The 22,344-nt window shown below is 43.7% G+C and overlaps 1 protein-coding gene across 3 annotated transcripts in view; it reads left to right on the top strand.

The window, feature by feature from the left end:
* Positions 1-22,344, top strand: part of PRKG1 (protein kinase cGMP-dependent 1) — a 1,197,769-nt gene that overhangs the window by 1,045,731 nt on the left and 129,694 nt on the right. For 2 of the 3 annotated variants that reach the window (XM_041728585.1, XM_041728584.1), the window contains exon 8: positions 6,456-6,521. In XM_041728585.1, the coding sequence (XP_041584519.1) occupies positions 6,456-6,521 (66 nt within the window). Of the gene's footprint in view, positions 1-1,022; positions 1,209-6,455; positions 6,522-22,344 lie in introns of those variants that run through there. The other variant, XM_041728586.1, reaches the window with a different exon arrangement.

Raw genomic sequence — 22,344 nt, 5'->3', positions numbered from 1 at the left:
GGTGCCCGAAGAAAACTGAGAATTTGAGGTTAAGAGAAAATGAGTTGGGCTTGAATTAGAGGTTGCAGTGGAACTTCCAGAGACAAGTCCAGAGGGGACAGAAGTAAAGGTTAAAATGAAGTCATGGGGAGTCAATATAAAGCTAATAGTTGATACCATGAGATGATGTGAGATTTCCCCAGTAAGGAAAGGTGGAGCAACAAAACGGAAGGCCAGAAACGGAATTTTGGAGGAAACACCTATATTTTAATGACCCTAAGAAGGCAAAGGATTCAGGGAAATAAATTAAGAAGGGGATTTCAGGAAGAATTAGGAGACTGGTTTATTACAGAAATTTAGGGAAGGAGCTTCCAGGGAGAAAGTGTAAAAGGTCACATGCTTCTCAGATGTCCTAGAGGACCCTGAAGTGCTGACATGATACTGAGAGCTAAAAGTGACTGCTGGCGCGCTCGTGCCAGCCCCTGTTAGAGGACATGCGCTTATTTGTAGTGTGTTGATCCCTTTCACATGAAGTATAAATCACGTTGGAATAACTTCTTGAACGAATAAGAAATGGAGTCAATGAGTTGTAACCTCATACAGCTTTTTGTCTGCAAACAACTTAACCTGCTCCGGAACCTAACTTTCAAATTTGAACGCATGGTGGACTTGGCCACAAATTCTGCAATTCTAGTTCAGAATTCGTTCAAAGTGTAATTTCATTTTAAGTGGCTGCTTGATGTTTATCATCCCACTTGTAGGAAGTCTGCCTTTGATTTTTGAGATGAAAAGGGATTATTTTGTCCAGCGTGAAGCAGACTTCACTGTGGATGTTGTGCTGTCGCACTTGACCGAGAAGGAAGAGCCGGGAGCCAAGGGTTGCTGGGAGCTCACAAGCCACTGGAGCAGTGTCAGCTTCCAGAAGGCTGGCTCTCGGGAGTGCTGGGGCTCTGGTGCCAGCGGTCACATTGCTCTGAGCTGGAAAAGCTACTCAGGCAGCCACTTTGCATGAAACATGCTGTCGTTTGGCCCGGCCACTCTGTGTTGTTCCCCTGAGGCATCCATGCACTATAGAGCTCTCTCGCAGCGATGAGGCATAAGAAAATTGCTCCACCACGAGAAGAGCCCATGTAAACCCTTCCTATGGATTATTCAGATACTGACAGTGACTCCACGTTGGGATACAGTGATGATGAAGATTCCAGTGATGAAGTTCAAAGAGCATCAGAGTCAGTGCATAGAAAACCGTATTTGCAAATATTTGGGATGCTTTTCATGCTCTGTGATGTCATTGAAGGGAATGTCTAACTCCTCCAGGAAGGCTTAAAAAAAAAAAAAAAAAAACCAAAACCCTACTAAACTGCATAGCTTTGCCTGTAGTGATGCATTAATCATCAGCACGTTTGTGAAGTAGCTGTTAATCTGCCAACAGTAGCTGTTTGCACAGTGGTACGCGTTTCTTAATTGTCGGGCTGCAGTCAACTAACACAGATACAGAAATATAGAAATGGAGGAGGTATGAGATTTGAATTTTAGATACAGAAATGGAGGAGGATGAGATATGAATTTTAGAGACAACACACGTGTTAGATTCTTGGGTCGATACCTGTACATTTACGTCCTGTAAAGAAGTGAGCTGTTTAGAGACGGTACATCTTGGGTGGATGTTTTTAATTGTACATTATCTTATCATTCTGGTTATGAGATTATCCTGTGGTCGGCATCAACAAGACTTTGAAAATCTCACATATTCTTCTGCTAGAAATGATCAAATTCTGTGATCTCTACAAAAAGTAGAAATCAAAGAGAGCTGTTTTTAAGCCCAGCATGATCTCACCCCCCCCCGCCCGCCCCCACCTCCTCCTTCTGTCATCGAAACCAGTGTTTCGTGAAGTCCCTGCTAACTTGGCAGATGTGCTGCGTGAAACCAGCATCGTAGCAGCTGTGTACGGATGGAGAGAGGTTTAATAACAACATGGAGCTCTTAGGACCTCGGTACTCTAGGAGTTTGTAATATCTCAGATCGCAATACAAATATTTGCTTGCTCCTGCAAAGGAAATAAGCAGACACAGTAAGTCACAACACTGTCAGCTTCTATGAGGAATATTCTCTCGTTAGAAGTTTCTATGTCTCTCCTAAAATAAGGGATTCGCATATGTCAGTACTCGATCAGATAGCAATCTGTCTCTCCCAGGAGCAGGCTCTCCAGGTGCCCAGGGATGGCATCTCTAGATACCTACACAGACAGGCATAAAGGCAGGAAGCCCCCTAATAACAGAGATACAATGACAGCGTAGTGGCAATATGAGTTGGCACTGAACAAACTTGGCATTTAATAATTTCCTACTGTAACGTGACATTATTATAAAGCAACACAGCAGGGCCAAGACATAGCCACGGATATGGACTCTGACCCTGAGAATCAAAATGGTTCATTGAACTAGCGTTGCAGTTGAGCTCCCACAAACATACTAATGCTGCTTTTATTAAAAACTACCCGTATTGTTAGTGATGACAGACATCATGAGTACTTACCATGCCAAAGTCACTTTGCATTAGAATGCATTTAGAATTGTTGTCTTGTTGAAATCTGGCGGCAGCGGGCATAAGGAAATGGACTTTTGGGGACAGACATGGGGTCTGGAGCCAACCAGGTCTGTGTTCCAATTCCAGAGCAACAACTCACCCGCTATGTTTGACTTTGGGCACATTCCTTAACCTTTGTCCTCGTGTGTAAATTTGAGATAGAATACCCACCCTGTGCTATCTGGGTTAAATGAGATTTGTGCGAATCACCTAATACAGATCTTGGTATATACTAGGTACTGAAGAAATGTCAAATATTATGATCTTATGTTTAATATATTGGGTTTTTCCATGTTACGCTTCTTCTCTTATTTCATATGTTACTTTACTAGGTACTAAGGCTGGTCGTAGGCCATAACTTACAGATTTTCCTTTTTAAAATAAAATTCATCCAATTTCTTTTTTTTTTTTTTAAGACTTTATTTATTTATTCATGAGAAACACACAGAGAGGCAGAGACACAGGCAGAGGGAGAAGCAGGCTCCCTGCGGGGAGCCCAATGTGGGACTCGATCCCAGGACCGTGGGGTCATGCCCTGAGCCAAAGGCAGATGCTCAACCACTGAGCCACCCAGGCGTCCCTAATACATCCAATTTCTATAGACTATCTTACTTTTCTGATATTCTTTTGTTTTATCCCCACCTGTGTTTTAAAATGTTATGTGTTTTCTTTTTGTTGCAAGAAAATTGCATTCATTTTAAAAAGTATATCCAGTTTAGACCAGGTAATAAAATTTTAAAGTACTGGAAATTTGCAATGCGATTAAAAAAATAATATGCACAGAGAATATATTTGGAACAAAGCATTATTTTGTATCTATTATATTTTTGAAGACTTTGTGGGTAATTTCTAAATTGTGATGGTAATATATTTTAGGAAAATTCAGAATTAATATGATGTTGTCTGTAAAACTGTGATAGGTGTTCTTTTGGTTTTCTAGACTAGCAGCAATGTGTAGCAACATACTACCATGAGTAACCTCCTAAGAAATAAGTCACTGGGGGGAAATCTGGGTGGCTCAGTGGTTTAGCGCCTGCCTTTGGCCTGGGACGTGGTGCTGGGGACCCGGGATCGAGCCCCTCATCGGGCTCCCGGCATGGAGCCTGCTTCTCCCTCTGCCTGTGTCTCTGCCTCTCTCTCTCTCTCTCTCTCTGTCTCATGAATAAATAAATAAATAAATAGTCTTAGGAAAAAAAAAAAGAAAGAAGTCACTGATACGGCTTATGAAAGCCCTGACAGGCATTACTGATGTTTTCTGCCCATTGTCATGTCCACTTCACTGAAAATTGCTGCTCAGAGAGGGATCATGGGGTTGAAAATATATCGTCTACTCCTTTGGTTCAGAAAGAAAATCTACACTCTGTTGGGAATCCTCGATACCCACGCTGTCGTCAATAGCTTCTTTCCAGTATTTCGTGGAACACTAGACAGTGTGGCAGCACAGGAGATGAAAGAACCAGAATATACAGAAGAGCACACCGCTCCCCACGGGCTGGGCATTCTGATAAACTTGACTTTACCACCTTTAATAGCCTATAGGGGATGGGCACCCTTACCATTCCCCCTTTTGAGGGCTTCCCATAGCTTGTAGCTTGCCTCGGAAAACTAAGACAGTATGAGTCCAAAGCCTGCGCTCTGCAAGTCCTACCCACGGGCTCGAGGCTGTCGTGCCTTTGCCATTCTTGTACTGCACACCTGCTACACACCTCCTGCACGCCTCTGCATTCGGGGTAAAATGGGGGAATAAAACTAGCCATGGAAGTTGTACTGCTATGGTTCAGTGGGGGTTAGGGGTGGGAAATAGAATCATCAACCAAGCGACCACACAAATAAATGTACAGATCGCAAACAGTTGTAGGTATTTGGGTGGAGAGGTACACAGGGCCCTGAGAACAGATAAGCAGGGAACCTGGTCTAGTTACTTCTGATTAATGGAGGAAGGGACACATTGGCCGAGATCTAAAGGGTTAGTAAGGGGAGGATGATGTATTCAGCAGAGAACAGAGGTGGCCAGTTTGGCTGGAAGATGGGGATGTGATGTGATGTGAGAGGCTCAAAGAGAATCACACTGGGAGCTGAGGAGACTAGAATAAAGTTGTAGAATCAGAAGAGAGCTCAGTATGACATGTGGGCTGAAAATATGCAATCATCAATCACTTCTTTAATAGCAATAACCAGTGGGAAACAAAAATGGGAAAAGGTTGCTTTCATTAGAGAAAGCGATGATCTAAGACACCAAGGATTCTTCTTAAAAATTACCCACACCTAGGGAAAAATTAAGACATCTTACTTAAAGCCTAAAACTAGCTCCGAACAACTGTGGAAAATTATTGTATGGAAAATCAATATAATCAAAAAGCCCTTATTCTGAAATCCATGTGTAAATGTGATACAGCTCTACCAGAATCCCAATGTGACTTCCTTTGCAAGTGGAAAAATGATTTTAAAGTCTCTGTGAAATATGAAAGCTTAACAATATCATTAAGCTGTTTTTGAAAATTGATTTCACTAAGGGGGGGGGGGACTTGTTTACCAAATATTCAATACTAATGGTTACTATAAAGCAACTATAATTTAATTTTTTTGATTTTTAAAAAAGTTTTTATTAAGTAATTTCTACACCCATCATGGGGCTTGAACTCACAACCCCAAGATCAAGAGTTGCATGCTCCATGGCCTGAGCCAGCCACGTGCCCCGCAACTGTGTAATTTTCACAGCATGGTGTAACAACTGTGAAAGACGCATCAGTGGAAAAAAAAAACTGGGTTCAGAAATACATGTGAGAATGTAGTGTATTTTGAGAAAATAAAAATTCAGTGGGTACATCTTTATTTTCAAAACTTTAAAAGCCTATTATTAGAGACCTGGGTTATGTGGATCATGGTTTTTAGAATGTATTATTAACAGTGTATTATTCTGGTATATATCTCTGTAATGTATTTCAAACCTCTATCTACCATTAATCCTAATAACTTAGAAATTTTACTTTTCTTGGAGAAGGAGTATGTTTTCAAGTATAGCTTAACGTTTCTGTACTGTGGTACTATGACAGCTTGAGTTGCTCAGGGTGAAATGTGAATGTTGATTTACAAAGTCTGTCATTGACCTCAGGTTAGATGAGAAATACAAGAACGCATTTTTAAGATGAGAAATACAAGAACACATTTCTGAACTTTAAGAAGTTCAGAGGTACGCCTACAGTAACAAATTGGGTGTTTCGAAGGAGTATATACATATTTCAATCAGAGCGATTAAGACCTGTCAAATATTCTTGAAGAACCAAGGACTCTGGTGTAGATGAATAACTGTGTTATAAGTTGCCAGAAGGTTAGCCACATTAAAGCAGAGTCTCAAAAAAATAAAAAAAATAATAATAAATAAATAAATAAATAAATAAATAAATAAATAAATAAATAAATAAAGCAGAGTCTCTAAGGTGATAATTAAAACAGATCCATTGTTCCCAAGGTTGTAATAATAAATTCATACACAAATGGATTAGATAGTCAAATCTCAGAAATATATCTTTGGGTCCTTTAACGGTTCTAACCTATGTCATTATCATCCTCATCATTATCCAGTTAACTCCTTAATTCCCTGAAGAGCACAGCACATGATGATCTAAAATTTTATTTCACTTGTATCAATGATACTTTAAAATTGAAAAATTTAGCTCCTGGATTATGACTCTAGGATGGAAGGGCTCAATGGCAAGAGTAAGGAGGTTCCTCAGGACAAAGAAATTTGAAATATGAACCAAGCCTCACCCTGGGGAGGGACACATCAGAGGCCTGCATGTAGTTTACTGTCCTGAAATTAACTGCAATGAACTCTCTTCTTGGATATTAAAAGTTACCCAACTTCAACACGTCTCTCGTTTCTGTGTAGGGAGGATGTGAGGACAGCAAACGTAATTGCCGCAGAAGCTGTGACCTGCCTTGTCATCGACAGAGAGTGAGTACATTGGGTTGTTATGCGTCCTGCACACTCTGATCAGCGACGTGCTTGAGTTCTTGGAATTAGGCAGTTATTGATACTTGTTTGATATTCTTTCATTTTAAAATGAGGCTGTATATTTGATTCCCATTCCCTATTACTCCTCGAGGTGGCTGGCTCTGTCTTGAGAGCCTTGAGAGCTTCCACACAGTGTGTGACTGTGACAAGCCCCACCGCAGTTAGCTCATTTACACACGGGCCATAATGCAGTGTCCCAGAAATGTGAGGATTAATGAGAACACACGAGGAAGCATGGGGCCCAGTGGATTTTGTGCCCAGGAGGGGAGACATATATATATATTTATATTTTTAAAGATATTACTTGTTTATTCATGAGAGACACAGAAAGAGAGGCAGAGACACAGGCAGAGGGAGAAGCAGGGTCCCTGTGGGGACCTCAATATGGGACTCCTCCCAGGTCCCCGGGATCACAACCTGAGCCATAGGCAGATGCTCAACCACTGAGTCACCCTGGAGCCCCTGAACCCAGGAGGATCTTAACAACGCTAGCTATTTGGGTAAATTTGGAGAGTAATAATTATGATTATCGCTGCTATAGAATATATAATCATTACTAGTATTACTAAGACATGGATCATTCCTTCAGCATGTTAGATATCTCCATTCTCTCATCCCCAGATTCCTATAAGAGAAGCTTTTAAGGAAGGTGCTTTTTGGAGGAAACATCATTTTAGACAAGCGTATACTTAGGGTCAATACAAGTGTTGGCGATGATGTTTCTCATTGTTCCTTGCCTCTGTTCTGTCTTTGCTAGTCTCATTGCCTGCGTGCTTTATGTGTTGAGCTACAAATAATCCAATTACTGAGTCTCCAGGGGCCTGGGTGAAATGTGTGTGTACTATCTGGTGTGCACACTGTTGTGTGTGTGGGTGAGTCCATCAGGAGAGCCAAGCACCTGACCCAAGGGGAAGAACCACAAAGCACCCCTTTCATGCAGCCAGTAGAGCCTGACAATGGGGGCCAAATGCAAGCAGTCCAGCATGATAGAGTCACACGTTGAGCTCAGCAAGCTCGAGGTAGAGAAGGATCCACCTGGTCCATGGATCTCCATCCTGGACGCCCCTGGTCCACGGATCTCCATCCTGGACGCCTGGTCCACGGATCTCCTGGTCCACGGATCTCCACCTGGTCCATGGATCTCCATCCTGGACGCCCCTCAGCGCTGGGTCTGTAGGAACCAGAGCAGGGGCACAGCTGTAGAATGGCGCGTCCATGAATGTCTCGACACAGATATTCTTTATCTGGTTCCCAGAAAAACCATGCCTATTTGTGGGAGCAATCACTAACCGGTTGTTTCCTTGGTTTGCCTAACTTCTTCCTGAGGATCTTCCAGGTGCAAGGCATTGGGTGCGGTGCCGTGAGAAGAATCAGAGGGCACCACACATCCTGATTTGGGGGTTTCACACCTACTAGAGAAGACATGGCCTGTGTGCAAGGCAGAAAGTGGGAAGGGTCCAGAGCACCCACGTACAGGAGGCCAGTGCAGGGAGCCACTGCTACTAAGGAGGATCGGGGAAGTCTTTGTGGAGGACATGGTGTGGTTAGGTGGACCTGGAGGGACAGGCAATAGAAATAGTGGGAACAGCATAAGCAGTACTCGTAAGGGTGGTTGGCAGAGGTGCTGTGACAAGTGAGCTCACAGATACATTGGGTCTGCTTCCCCAGAAACGCTCAGTGTTGGGACTGTTTCATGCCCCCAGGGTGTCACTGTATCACTGGATTGGTAGGCTAACCTGAGATTGCTGTGTAAGATGAATTGGCGAAGGGCTCGGAGGCCAAATATCAGGTTAGTGTCTGTAAATCCAAGTGTGATCAGGAGACCAGTTATAGGAGAGCTGCACTGGAATGAAGAAGTAAAACCAGAGGGCTTACTCCTTGACTGAATGTAGAGGGCATGAAAGGAACTAGGGGTGTACTCGGGATCGAGAAGATCCAGCAGTAGAGAGAAATCCATTTGGGAGGCACAGTGATATTCTGTTAAAAATATAATGAATGTGACATATAAGATGGACACTCAAGAACAGATGCCCTGCAGGAGATAAATAACATGAGTTCTTGTTAGAGTTAAATTAAATTAAAATTAGCTTAAAGATTGCTTAGGGAGAGTTAACAGCTGTAGCCGCAAGTTAGGATGGAATAGCATGAGCAAAAAAAAAAAAAAAAAAAAAAAAAACAGCAGAAGATAAATGGACCAAGTTTAGAATTTGGGAAAATTCTTACATTTAAGAATGAAGCAGAAGGAGAAAACCAGTGAATGACAATGAAGCGTTGGCTATTAGAGCAGAGCAGGAAACCTCACAAAGGAAGAAAAGATTCACAAGAGGAAGGGTAGGTGGCAGTGTTCAGTGTAGGTGGAAGCCAAGGGGTATACAGATAGAGGCAAAGGTTTCAATCAAGAATGGCATCATCATATGGTTTCACTCTACATGGAATATGAGAAATAGTGAAAGGGATTATAAGGGAAAGGAGGGGAACTGAGTGAGAAAAGTTAGAGAGGGAGACAAACCACAAAAGACTCCTAACTCTGGGAAACAAAGGGTTGTGGAAGGGCAGGTGGGTAAGGGGATGATGGGGTGACTGGGTGATGGGCACTGAAGAGGGCACTCGATGGAATGAGCACTGGGTGTCATACTATATGTTGGCAGATTGAATTTAAATTTTAAAAAAATTAAAAATTAATATTGCAAAAAAAAAAGGAATCGTATGCAGACTGCAGGGAGTGAGTGGGTGCTGAGGAAGTGAAATCACCCAGACTAAGGGCTCTGTCTTTCAGCAACTTGGTGGAAGGAAGGAAAGGGGAGGGAAGGGGGGAAGGGTGGAGGGTGGGAGGGGAGCATGAAACATTGGTGGGCTCCTGGGGGGTGTCCTTGTGACAATTACACACAGGAAGACGGCCTGACTGTAGAACTCAGAAAGTGCATTTCTATACTCTTAGAGGAGAAGTGGGTCTTCCCACCAAAAGTTGAATTCACAGCTTAAAAAACAAAACAACAACAACAAAACCCCACTGTAACTGAAGCCTCCTGTCAAGAGCCTGCTGCTGGAACCTAATTTATGGCCAATTAGGGGAGCACCACGGCTTCATCCCATGCAAACAGATGGCAGACATTAGAACTGTCAACAAAAGGAGCTTCTTTCACAAATTTACAAGCAAGGTACCAAGTTACATAAGCCAGTAATTATGCTTTATCATTCCGGAGGGAGAGCAAAAGAACATTATTGTAACTAATCATGCACGTCAGAATTTCTTTTAGAAAATGCTCATTGACAAACTAGAGAATGATAAACAGATACATGGTTTTCCCAAAAAGTATTCGCTAATGATTAGATTCTTGCAGCCTCATCAGGATCTTAGTAACTATCTGCAGTGATCCTAGAATTTGCGAAAACTGACTAAAAAAAGGTCTAACAGAACAGTCTATGTCCATTAATGCAACTTTTGAATATTAAAAAAAAATAATTAGGTGTCTTTAGCACCTCTCGTCTTGGAATCCATGAAAATAAATAAATGTGAGAGTAGGTACGTTAGTGCTTTCCGTGATCAGTTATGCAATGCCTACTTCTTCATTGACATGAGTTGTTGATGAAGCTAGAGATTCAAGAAAGATCGTTTATTTTTCAACATGTTGAGATCATTGTTAAAAAGCAGCAAGTTAACTGCTAGTAAGTAGTCAAAGAGTTTTATATTTTTTCCTCAGGAAATTAGGATCTAAGTTAGAATCCCAATTTTCTGTGTAACCTTGCAGAGCTTGCCGTACTGGTTACGAAAATTAAAATATTTTCTTACTAGTTAGTAAATAGCAGTGGTCTGAGCTCCCTGAGTATCCCTAATGCCTCTCTACTGCCCGGCTCACCTGACCTCCCCACCCATGACTCTCCCAATCCCTCCTTGATGCAACAACTAAAAGATGGCTTCTGATAGATCCGAGTCCTAGTATCCATTCTGATTGGCCAATTCCTGTGTCATACTGTTAATTGTTTGACTGTCATCCCTGGTAATCTGAAGCTAAAATAACATCTCATCATTGGTTTCCCTACTTCTGTTTTACCCAATCCATTGTATAAATAAAATAGAAAGAAAGCGGGGACTTTTCTGGCTCCAGGGGTGTAAAATCCCTAGAGTACCCAAGGGTCTTCCCTCTGTCCCTCTAAATCATTCCAGATGATGCCCAAGGCCCTCCATGGGACTCCAGGAGTCACTAAAGTAATTTACACGCCGCATATGGCTAAGCTTTACATCATTGACCCTTGGGATGTTCAGTCATACTTTGGAATCATTTGTGGCTTCAGACAGTTGTCATTGAGACGTAATTGGGGTTGGAAGCCTAGAACTAGCCTAGAGGAAGTGCAGTGTGCTGGGGCATAAAATGATGTGTTTTAAAGGGAATCTCAAGTATCAGATTAGATGACATTGTAAGGGGCAGGCCTAGACCTCAAGGTATCCATATATCCCTATAGATCAGGGAAGCTGGGGTGACTGTGGTTCAAGTTGTTAACCTCCTAGAGCTCTAGTTGCCTCATCCGTAACAGGCATATTCATGCCATGTGTTTAAAAGAGCAGTGGAGATGCTAGTCATGAGGGTGGTGCCTGGAAGGCAACTTGTAAGTCTAAGGATGGTCTCAAGACTCACTGAAAATAGTGAAGCAGATTACCAAGAAAGATTGGAGACTGAGAAAAAGTCACTTCTACACTACAGACTATTCCTCAATACCCAAATGGGGGCTTATGTATTAAAATTGGGATTAGAACTAGACTATAGGAAATTTTATGTTTATTCATTAGGAAAAGTAGCAGTGAATGCCTGCTTCCTGTCTCAGATACATGGACTCTTGGGATAAACAAGACACAAATTCAATTTAGGTCTGAAAATTGAGTCTATAAGGCCAGGTCACTTGGAGACAACTCTGTGCCTATATTAAAATTGTTTTGTGTTTCCTTACCAGTGCTGATAGCAAAACCCCCTGTGTTTGGGTCACCCTGGCCTCTACCTGTAGTGCTTTCTAATACTAGTTTTCAGCTCTTGAGCCAAACATGCATCAGTCTCTAGAGATCCTGCTTCTGATCCTGGTGTTCACCCAAATTTCTCCCCACCCTTCTCGATTCTGGTGGGCTGGTCTCTTCCTCCATTTGCCTTTGCTATGGCTAATCAGATGTTCAACTCCAAGGTCAAGAAAAAATAAAAATACTAGATCCCCTTCATCTGCACTCTGGGCTAGTGGGCCAGACAGGCAAGAGCCTGGGAAACCTTCTATATTATGATCAGAATGCCAGAGGAGATGGAAACATATGGAGCAAAGTTCCTATATCCAGCTTCTCTCAGAGGGAGGCGCTCTAGATGTTTCTGAGAAGCAACTGGTGGGAGGGCTGAGGCTCACCAAGACACATGCTCAAGGAAGAGCAAAAGATCACTAAACTACCCAACAAAAATGGTGGCTTGTGTTACGAGCAGGAGTTTTACGTTCTGAGTGGAAGTATGCTTTGTGAAGCCAGAGCTGCATGACTTAAGCCAGGGGTCGGAAAACTCTCTCTAAAAGGATCAGCTAGCAAATATTTATGCTTTACAGACCTTGTGTTCTCGGTTGCAACTCCCCAACTCTGCTGTAGTAATGAAAAGTGAGCCAAAGACAATGCATAAATGAATGAGCATGGTTGTGTCCCTATAGGCTTTGTTTATGTGTGCTGAAATTTGAATTTCATAGTTTCAGGGGTTAAGAAGTATTACTCATCTTTTGAGATCTTTTTTTTATTTCCACCATTTATCAAAATCATGCTTAGCTCATGGCCACCCAAGGAAAACAGACAACTGACTAAATTTGGCTTCTGAGGCATAGTTTTGCTGACACTTGACTTAAACAGTGTTAGAGAATTGAGCACTGCCCCCGTGGTCCCGTTCTGATCTCCCTCCCTGCTGTGCTCCACCTGTCTTTTAGATACAGCAAGTACATAAAGACAGATTTGTAGTGCCCTCCTGTGCTGGGCCTCCACATGCCATCTATCTGCTTGCCTCTCCCTCTCTGATACCCATCCACCTAAGTCCTCTGTAGGCACAACCCTTGTGCATCATGGACCACACACACATGAGTGCACACACACAGCTTTCTTTGTTTTCCATTCTTGTTCTTATTTCTGCTCTTTTTTTAAAGATGTTTTTAAATCTTTTTTTTTTAATTTTTATTTATTTATGATAGTCACACAGAGAGAGAGAGAGAGAGGCAGAGACATAGGCAGAGGGAGAAGCAGGCTCCATGCACCAGGAGCCTGATGTGGGATTCGATCCCGGGTCTCCAGGATCGCGCCCTGGGCCAAAGACAGGCACTAAACCGCTGCGCCATCCAGGGATCCCTTTTTTAAGATTTTTGTTCATTTATTCATGAGAGACACAGAGAGAGAGGCAGAGACACAGGCAGAAGGAGAAGCAGGCTCCAAGCAGGGAGCCTGATGTGGGACTCGATCCCAGGACGCCAGGATCACGCCCTTAGCCAAAGGCAGATGCTCAACCACTGAGCCACTCAGGCATCCCTATTTCTGCTCTTTTTAAGAAGATTTTATGTATTTGAGAGAGAGAGAGAGAGAGAAAGAGAGAGAATGGGGTGAGAGGCAGAGGGAGAAGCAGACTCCCCGCTGAGCTTGTTCCCCAATGCAGGGTTCAATCCCAGGACCCTGAGATTATGACCCGAGCCAAAGGCAGATGCTTAACCAACTAAGTCACCCAGGCACCCCTTCTTATTTCTACTCTTGCATTCGCTAGGAATTCACTTTAGCTTTGCATTAACTTGGGTAATAGCTAATTAGAAATTAAGGTGGTTCTCTGCGAGAGTTATTTGCATTTTGATGACATACCCCAAAAGATAGAGAAATCGTAAAAATTCAGAAGATTCTAGTATTCCAGGTGCCCTGAGGGAGGACAGTAGGGGAAGGATTTGGAGACAGCAGAATCCTTCATGCATCCTCTGACCCCATCAGCCAAGTCAGTCTCATGAAGCCCTATGTGCCCAGTGGCATTTGTCCCTCTTAGGTCACCTGTGTCCTTGTCTTTATATAACTCGCCATTCTGTGTCCACATGGTAGGTCCATAGGGAGTGCACGCCACATTGCCTGTAGTCACATTGGTTAACTGATAGGGTGATAAACTTAAAATATTTCACAGCCTCAGCTTTTCCTACAGCCTAAATGGATTTTATTTTGGTTCATTTTCCAGGATGAAATCTAGGGGTGATGTGAGGATATTTGCAGGCTGATCACAGAAACCAAGTATACCTTACAAGCATTGTATCAGCTGCAATCATTTGGGTTTGTCTTTTTTTATGGAGCTGTTATTGATTGGTATGCTTTATAAAAAATATATTAATCAGGAAAGATAAAATCCAGAAGTTTAGAAGACAGAGAAACATTATGTTTGTTCAGTTCAATGATGTGACTTGAATGATAGTGTGCCCTGAACAAGCATGATCTGACTACAAATAAGCATATTTCCACTAGAAAAGAAGAATATTTGGAGACCATTTGTGGTTTTGGTAATGGAGAAAAGTGGATGGGACTGCAGTTTGTCATGTGTGCCTATCCCAGGGCTTTAAAATGGGAGACCTTCCTCCGACTCCAAGTCTTCACAGAGATGATGCATAGCATTGCTGGAGAAGTCTTTGAGAAGGCCCAGACTCTTGCTTCATCCACCCAGCTAGGAATTACTGCTTACCTGCTCCATATCAGCCACCCAGACATCTAGTGGCTGGGGCTCTAAAGGAAGACCTGTAAACATATGACTTATTCTCTCATACCTGTCATATGGGTAACTTTCAGCTCTAATCTGTTAAGTCACAAGCTGTTGGAGGTTCTCAGGGTACCCTTTGTAACCACTGGACTCCGTTCAATTAAAAGAAGTCCAAAGTCATTAATATACGGGTATACCACTAATCAAAATGCACTATTTTTTTATTTGAAAACCATTGTTAAAAACATGTAGATGGTCAGTGGATTAGTTGCAAAGTCAGCAGAGATTTAAGAAGGAGAGGTAGGAAGGACCTTCTAGACTGGGGCCTGACAAACATTTCCCATTAGGGGTGAGATAGTAAATATTTTGAACTTTGTGGCCTGTAGTCTGTCCCAAAAGCTTAACTCTGCCATTTGGCCCAAGGGCCATAGTTTGGTGTAAGCGCTGTTACAAGTCACCTTTATTTTTACAAGTGATGAAATTAGGTTCAGAAGTGTCAGGTGCACTCAAATCACGCTGCTTAATAGGAAGAATGAATCAAGATAGTTAGCATATTCATGTGCTGTCTTCTAATGCTAGATCTTAGAATTTTAGAGCTTAAAGAGACTTTGAAGAATCTCTCTTCCAAATTCTTTAGAAGTGAAAAAGGTAAGTCCTGGAAGGAATATGGACTGTCCAACCTCTTTATTTTCTTTTTAGGATTTTATTTATTTATTTTGAGAGAGAGAGAGACAGGCAGACAGTAAGAGCTCAAGCACAGGAGAGGGAGGGACAAGCAGATGACTCTGCACTGAGCATGAAGCCCAATCCTGGGCTCGACCCCGCAACCCTGAGATCATGACCTGAGCGGAAATCAAGAGTGAGATGCTAAACTGACTGAGCCAACCCTGACAGTCAAGGTTCTGTAGAGCCAGAGATGGAATTACAATGCAGCTCTCATGGCATCCGTTTCAGTGCATTTGCCCCTGACTCATGTTATGATTTAAATTACCAAGATAGAAAACTCATGCATGCATTAATTCAATAAGCACCCGGCGAGGATCCAGTCTGTGTTCAGCCTTAGGGTCACTGCCGTGATAAATGCATAAAAGGGAGATAGTTGGTTCAAGAAGCTCATAATCATGAAAATGAACAAACAGTATAATGGTATAAGAGTCCACCTGAGAAAGAAGAAATGGTTGGTTTGTGAAATGAGCTAAAATACTCTCATTGAACTAAATCTGAAGTGAATTTGACTACTTCTAAGAAAAAAGATGAGTGAGTCAAATCTTTGGCTGCCAGCCTCACCACCTCAAAACACCACTGTGGCTAGATAGTTGAGTCACTGAATTAAGATGACAGTTTTTATCATTTCAGTGAATTTATTTCATTAAGAGTTAATGAACCTGTACTCAGCCACTCCTCTGGCCTTCCGTGGTAAGTCAGGCTGTCCTGTCGTTTTTCACAGTAGCCTCCTCCCCTTGCTATGTCATAGGTTGACGACACCCGTCAGTCTGTTTTGACTCATGATCTAGAAGCTTGAGGAGGACAGAAGCCAGGTTTACATTGCTCATGCTGCCTCGTTGGTTCTCAGCATCATGTCAGGACACATACTAAGTCCTCCCCACGTAGCTGTTGAAAAGCTGTATCAGTCAGGGTCCAACCAGGAGAGAAGCAGCACACGGTAGTCTGAACAAGAAAAGTTTGTTTCGAAGAATTAGTAGCTGTACCAGGAGATTGAAGTAAGAAGCTAGCCAGAAAGGAGAAGAGCTCTGGAGAATTCAGAGATCGTAGATGGGAGTAGTCACCAGCTCTAGGCCTGAAAGACAGCACTCGGGGAAGACCCCACCCCCACCGACCCTCCCTTGTCCCTCCTCCAGCCCCTACCCTGCTGGGACTGGGGACCCGACCTTGCTGTAGAACAGGGGTCCTGAAACTCGGCACTACTGACATTTTGGGTGAGAGAGTTTGTTTTTTATGGAGCTCAGGCCTATGCATTGTAGGATGCTTATCAGCATCCTGACGATGATGACTTCTTCTTTTCTTCTTCTTCCTTCTTCCTTCTCCCTCTCCCTCTCCCTCCTTCTCTTCCTCCTCCTCCTCTTCCTCCTCCTTTTCCTCCTCTTCTTTTTCATAAGAGACACATGGGGGGGGGGGCAGCAGAAACATGGTTGAGGGAGAAGCAGGCTCCCTGTGGGGAGCCCAATAGGGGACTCAATCCCAGGACCCTTAGCCAAAGGCAGATGCTCATCCAAGAGCCATTCAGGTGTCCCAGCATCCTGACTTCTACCTACCAGATGGTAGTAGTACTCCCCATCATCCTTCACTGGGATAAGCAACAGTGTCTCCAGATATTGCCTAATATTCCCTGTGGGACAGCATCACCCTGGTGGCAGGATATGGTGGTGGTTTGCTGGATGGTAACCAGGTGCTGGGACACTGGGTCTGTAGAACTTGTGTCCTGTAGGGTTCCAGGGAAAGCCGTCCACAGGGTGGTATGACACTGCCTGTGGGGAGGTCCACTGAGGGAGTCTGCTGGCTTCTTGGTGTTGCTGATCTCCATGTATTACAGCTGCTGGGCCCTGGAGAAGCTACAGGAACACCCCAGGCTCATGGGGACAAGGAGACAGAACCCTTCACTCTGGCAGTGTCTCCCCAGTGCCCTCTCCTGACAAAGCTTCAGAGCCAGTTGATGGAGAAAAAGAATTATCCCAGATCTGTTTTTACAGAGCAGTGAAAAAGGGTGAGTTTGGAGCTGGCAGGCAGTAAATCAACAACCAGTACAGATTCCAAACCAAATCCTCCTCGCAGTTCTAGAGCTCTAAGATAAACAGCAAGGTCCCCGAAGGAACTCCTGGTCAATTCAGGTGCGTTAAAGATCAACATGAGAGACCCTTCCAGTTTAATAAAAAGGATGGAGGAGTGTGTCATGCCTGGAGCATCCCAGAGGACGTGCTGGACAAAGTCACATCTTTAAGTTGAATCAGGTCTCTAAGTTTAGGGAGAGGTTGTACAGGTGAAGAAGAGACCGTAAAGTCAGCTCCCACCCAAGGAAAGGCATGTACACGAGCAAGGGATTTGGAAAGGCCACTGTCCAGCGATGAGTGAAATATGGCAGGAACAGAGGACTTTGGAGTTAAGAACTAAATGGTCAGTGGGACAGGTGGAGTGTGGGGAGATACAGTAAGAGAGAGGGGATCAGGACAGATTGTGAAGAAGTCTGATGTCTCAAATTGTCCCCTGTACAGTGAGGAACCCTGGGGAGAACTCTTGGTGTCTGTGTTTGGTTTTGAAGGATGGGAATGGAAGGTTGACTCCAAAGGGGCAGAAGTCAGGCTGATGGGAGACGGTTCACCTGAGTCCAGGAGCCACCACGCCACCCCAGGGCAGATTTGGGGCAAGATTTAAATGGGGGAGATGGAGAGGAGCTTTGATCGGGGTAGGGGGTGGAGGCTCTCTCCAACAGGTGGGAAGCATGGGAGCTACCGCAGGCTCAGGGGGTGCCATTATATGTGTGATAACTTCCATCTGCCCAAGTGGTGGTGTTCAGATGGAGAAGTCCATGGGAGGTTAGAAATGAATTTGTTTCCTGAAAGTCAGATGATGAATGGAAACTGATGTTGGGGTTCACAGTTAATCAGTTTTAAAATATTATGATCACAGCGGTGGCGTTAATTACAAGGATTGTTTCGTCTTACCTTGATGAATGAATAATTCGTTTTTTTAGAAATGCCTAAAACCATTCTGTGTTTCTGCGGCTTGCATTCCCCTCCCGCCTTGGATGTTTCAAAAACTTCTTTAGAGATTTGGCAATGTCACTGGAAGCAGTTGTGTGAGTGGATAAGGAAATCTGTGAACACTTTGTTTCCTCATCTGAAAAATCAGTCTTAATGTCTTCAATTAGAAAGGTAGTATTTGAAATTCTCTTTAAGGGCCTGCTGTGTGGCGGTGGGGCTGTGTATTCGAGGAGGGGAGCATAACACTGCCGGTGTCCTGCAGATAAAACAGGTGGGAGAGGACGCCAGGATCCAGAAGCTTCACAACCAGTTTAAAAATCGACAGTGTGATCATTAAGTTTGAATGCGGAATCCTGCATTAAATATTAACGTATTTATAAATATTCACAAATATTCACATGGTGCGCATTTTTTTTTTTTTTTTTTTTTTTTTTTGCATTTTTGGTTGAGTTAAGTGGTTTTGCTTACTTACGGAGGCTCACTTCCCTGGTGAGACAGTTATTACAGGCCCAGCTGGGTCATAAAGATCGAAGACTTTTGTGGGTTTTGTTTTGTTTTGTGTTCAGTATGTCTAGCAGTTGGTACTCATTCTGAAACTCTTAGCATAGACACAGGAATTGGATTATCGTTGGCTTCAAAAAAGTAAAATCTTACTCCCAGACTAAGCTTTACTTAAAGAAAGGCCTTTCAGAATATACCAGCTTGGAGGAGGTTTAACGCCCCTACTTTGCACAGCCCTGCCATGATCAGGGCAATATTAAACCAGAACCAATATTAAAACAGAAGGCAGGCTAGCAACGGCAAAGCATGATTTGGTCATTGATGAGGATGTTGATGAGGATCCTCCTAGAAAAACTGGAGGTGGAGTATTATCATCTAGGCAGGAAACCTGAAATCTCAGTGAGAACTCTTTATTTATTGATGCTGCATAATTTTCTCTCCTCCTGGTTTTATTTTGTTCCATTTTCAGATAGTGTCAGGTGATTGTAAGCAGAATAACTGCTCATTGAGAAAATTGGAAAGCACAGAAAAATACATATATAATCCCGCCCTTCAAAGGTAACTACTGTCAACATTTTAGTATCTTTCCTTAAATAGCGAGATCACACTGCCTAAGTCTGTTTTCTATCTTGTCCACATACAGGGCAACAGACATAAATATAAATAGAGATAGGTGTGTAGACAGACAAATATACACCACCATTTACTTACATATGTGCCAATTACAACACTCCTTGAGATTGATAGATTGATCACAAATACATACATATACATATAATTTTTCTCAGAGCAAGCATACAAAGAATGCTTTTTGTTCTCTTTCATAAAGGTAGACTTGGCTCCAGACAGTCAAAGTATTACGTTGCAAAACATACAGATTTTAAGTAGAGAATTAGTGTGTGAACCCGGTTGTGCTTTTTTTTTTTTTTTTAAGATTTTATTTATTCATGAGTGATGCAGAGAGAGAGGCAGAGACACAGGCAGAGGGAGAAGCAGGCTCCTTGTGGGGAGCCCGATGTGGGACTCGATCCCCGGACCCTGGGGTCACGCCCTGAGCAGAAGGCAGACGCTCAACCACTGAGGCCCCCAGGCATCCTCGGTTCTGCTTTCAAAGCCCATTACATCACACTCCCTTACCACATTGACTATTCACAATTTACTGGGTTAATAAAAGCATCTCCAGAGCATAATTTGAGTTTTCGTTCCCTCTGTAGTTTCGTAAATGTGTTTGACCACATGAGCTCATTTCAGTTTTTAATTTTTATGAAGAATTCTCCACATATACCTTTGTCCCTCTTTTGATGTATTTCCTTGAGAAGCTACTCAGTGTTAGAACTCAGGATGTGCATATTTGCACATTGTTGTGTAGAACCATTCCTCAGCTCACTCCCCAGTGGTGATGTGTGAGAACATCTGCTGCATTGCACCCTGACCAGCTTGACATTTTGGTGGAAACAGTCTTAAATGACGTGATGGGGCAAATCAGCCCAGGGCATGAAATATGTCAGCATCCAAGAAGAGCCAGTTTGACATTTATTCCTCTCTTGTAATTGATACATGGAGCCTAGTTATTTTTTTTTTCCAGTTTTGCAACTGCCTTTTTGTCCTAGAGAAGAATAAACACATTTAAAAGGCTTTGGAAAATTGTGAGAATAGAAAAGGACTCAAATAACCTTTTTCTGAAAGGTCAGGAGTAAACAGTTAAGGCTAACAAGCTACCTGGAAAGGAGGAGTAGACAGGCAAAAGTGGAAATTGTCCAATTGACCAATTAAAATAGATGCCAAAAATTATGACATGAGAAGGCCCCCATTCAGAGATGATGCAGGCTGTGGCCAGTGGTGGGGAAGGAAGGACAAGAGTCCAGAGAGGTTAATACATGAATTTCTGAGCATCTCGATATGCCTCTGTCTTACTATTTCATCTCAGTCCAACCTCCCAACATCCCAATGGGCGGAAGAGGACATAAAAAAAAATCCAGAAAAGAAACTGAGGATCATAGTGGCTCAGTGACTTTCTCAGAGCCACACAGCAGATCTATTACACTCTTCTTATGTTGCTGCTTTTATGGCAACAAACCAAGGGTAAACTAGCAAGCAAGATTCCATTAAGGGATTCTTTTTGAAAGAGTGGAGTAGGAGGGCACCTGGGTGGCTCAGTAGGTTAAGTGTCTGCCCTCAGCTCAGGTCATGATCCTGGGGTCCTGAGATTGAGACCTGCGTCGGGCTCCCTGCTCGATGGGCAGGCTGCTTCTCCCTCTCTACTGCTTGTGCCCTCTTGAGCGTGTTCTCTCTGTCTCATGTAAACAAAATCTTTAAAAAGAGAGAAGGAAGGGAGGAAAGAAAGAGTGAGTAAGTGAGTGGAGTGGGAGAGATTGAGGCAGAGAAACTGAGTGTGGGGCTAATTCTGCCTCAGGCAGAGTGTCCATCGCAGTGGTGATGGAGATGACATGGAGGAACAAAGTCAGGAGAGATCACAAACATAGACTTGATGGGCTTGGGTAAAAGTGAAGATGTCTGGCCTGCATTTTGCTGGTTGAAAGATAATTGCATTAAGGGAGACTGTTTAGATGGTGGTGAGTCTCGATGGAAGGTGGTTCATGTAGTGGTGGCTGAGTAGAGGCTGAGGTGTGGGTGAGAGAGACAGGTGATGTGGGACACAGGGATGCCGTATCTCAGCGTGGATCAGGAGCGTTCAAGGATAGAGCTGGAGGTTGGACTGCCATCAGCCTGGGATCCTGCCTGGAGTTGGGATGCCAGTTGAAGTCTTCAGAGTAAATGATATTTCCTGGGAGAGCTTAGGGAGTGTAATTAAAGTATTGTGTAAGAACTAGGGTCCAGTGCCACTCACACTATTGAGTCCCAGATCGATGGCTTCTAGCTCCGTGGAGCCCTAAGCCTCCTCCCTCTCTCTTGCTCCCAACCAGGAGACCTTGACGGATGTGTGCAGACATCTGTTAATTGTCAGAAGTGGGTTCTCTAAGGGGATCGAGTGGAAAGAGGTAAGGGATGCGGCTAAGTGTGCTATGGTGCACAGGACAGGCTCTAGAGCAGAGGATGATCTGATCCCAAATGTCAGAAGTACAGAGTCTGAGGAAGCCTGCTGTAAACCTTCTATAAAGTAAGGATCATGGTACTTCCCTCGTAGAGTCGCGGTGAGGTTTCCCTGGGACAATGCAGGAGAAAAGCAAGACTGAACCTGTCAGCAGTAATAATTATTGCAGGAAAATAAGTCATTCTGTTGCATGAGAAGAGAAGACAGAGGGCTCAGGTCGAGTGACCGCCTGCCTGTAAGGGATGATGAAGGAAGAAGTGTGTGCGGCTTCTGCTGAGAAGTAGCATGGAGGAGGAGGAGGAGGGGAGTAGGATGAGGGGGAGAAAAGGTGGGGAGGAGGAGGACAGGAGGAAGGGGAGGAGGATGGGGAGAAAGGGGAGGAGGAGGGGGAGAGAGGGGAGGAGAGGAAGAGAAGGGAGGAGGGAAGGAAGAAGAGGGGAGGATGAAAGGAGGAAAAGAAGGGGAGGAGGAGGGGGACAGGAGGGAGGGGGAGGAAGAGAGGAAGAGGAAGGGGAGGAGGACAGGAGGGGGAGGAGGGAACAAAGGGGAGTAGGAGGAGGAAGATGAGGGGGAACAGGAGGAAGAGGGGGAGAAGAGGAGAGGGCGAGGAGGGAAGGAAGAGGAGGAGGGGAGGAGGAGAGAAAGAGGAGGAGGGGGGAATGCAGAATGAACATCAGGGAAAGGCACAAAGCAGTTTGGTGTGTTGTCACGGTCCCTATTTCAAGGCTATGTCTGGAGCAGCCAGCCAGCAGGGCCATGAATATCAGGTGGGTCATGGAGTG

The sequence above is a fragment of the Vulpes lagopus genome, chromosome 14 (assembly GCF_018345385.1).
Source record: "Vulpes lagopus strain Blue_001 chromosome 14, ASM1834538v1, whole genome shotgun sequence".
NCBI lineage: Eukaryota > Metazoa > Chordata > Mammalia > Carnivora > Canidae > Vulpes > Vulpes lagopus.
The sequence above is the reverse complement of the archived record's forward strand: the minus strand, read 5'-3'. Positions and strand labels throughout refer to the sequence as shown.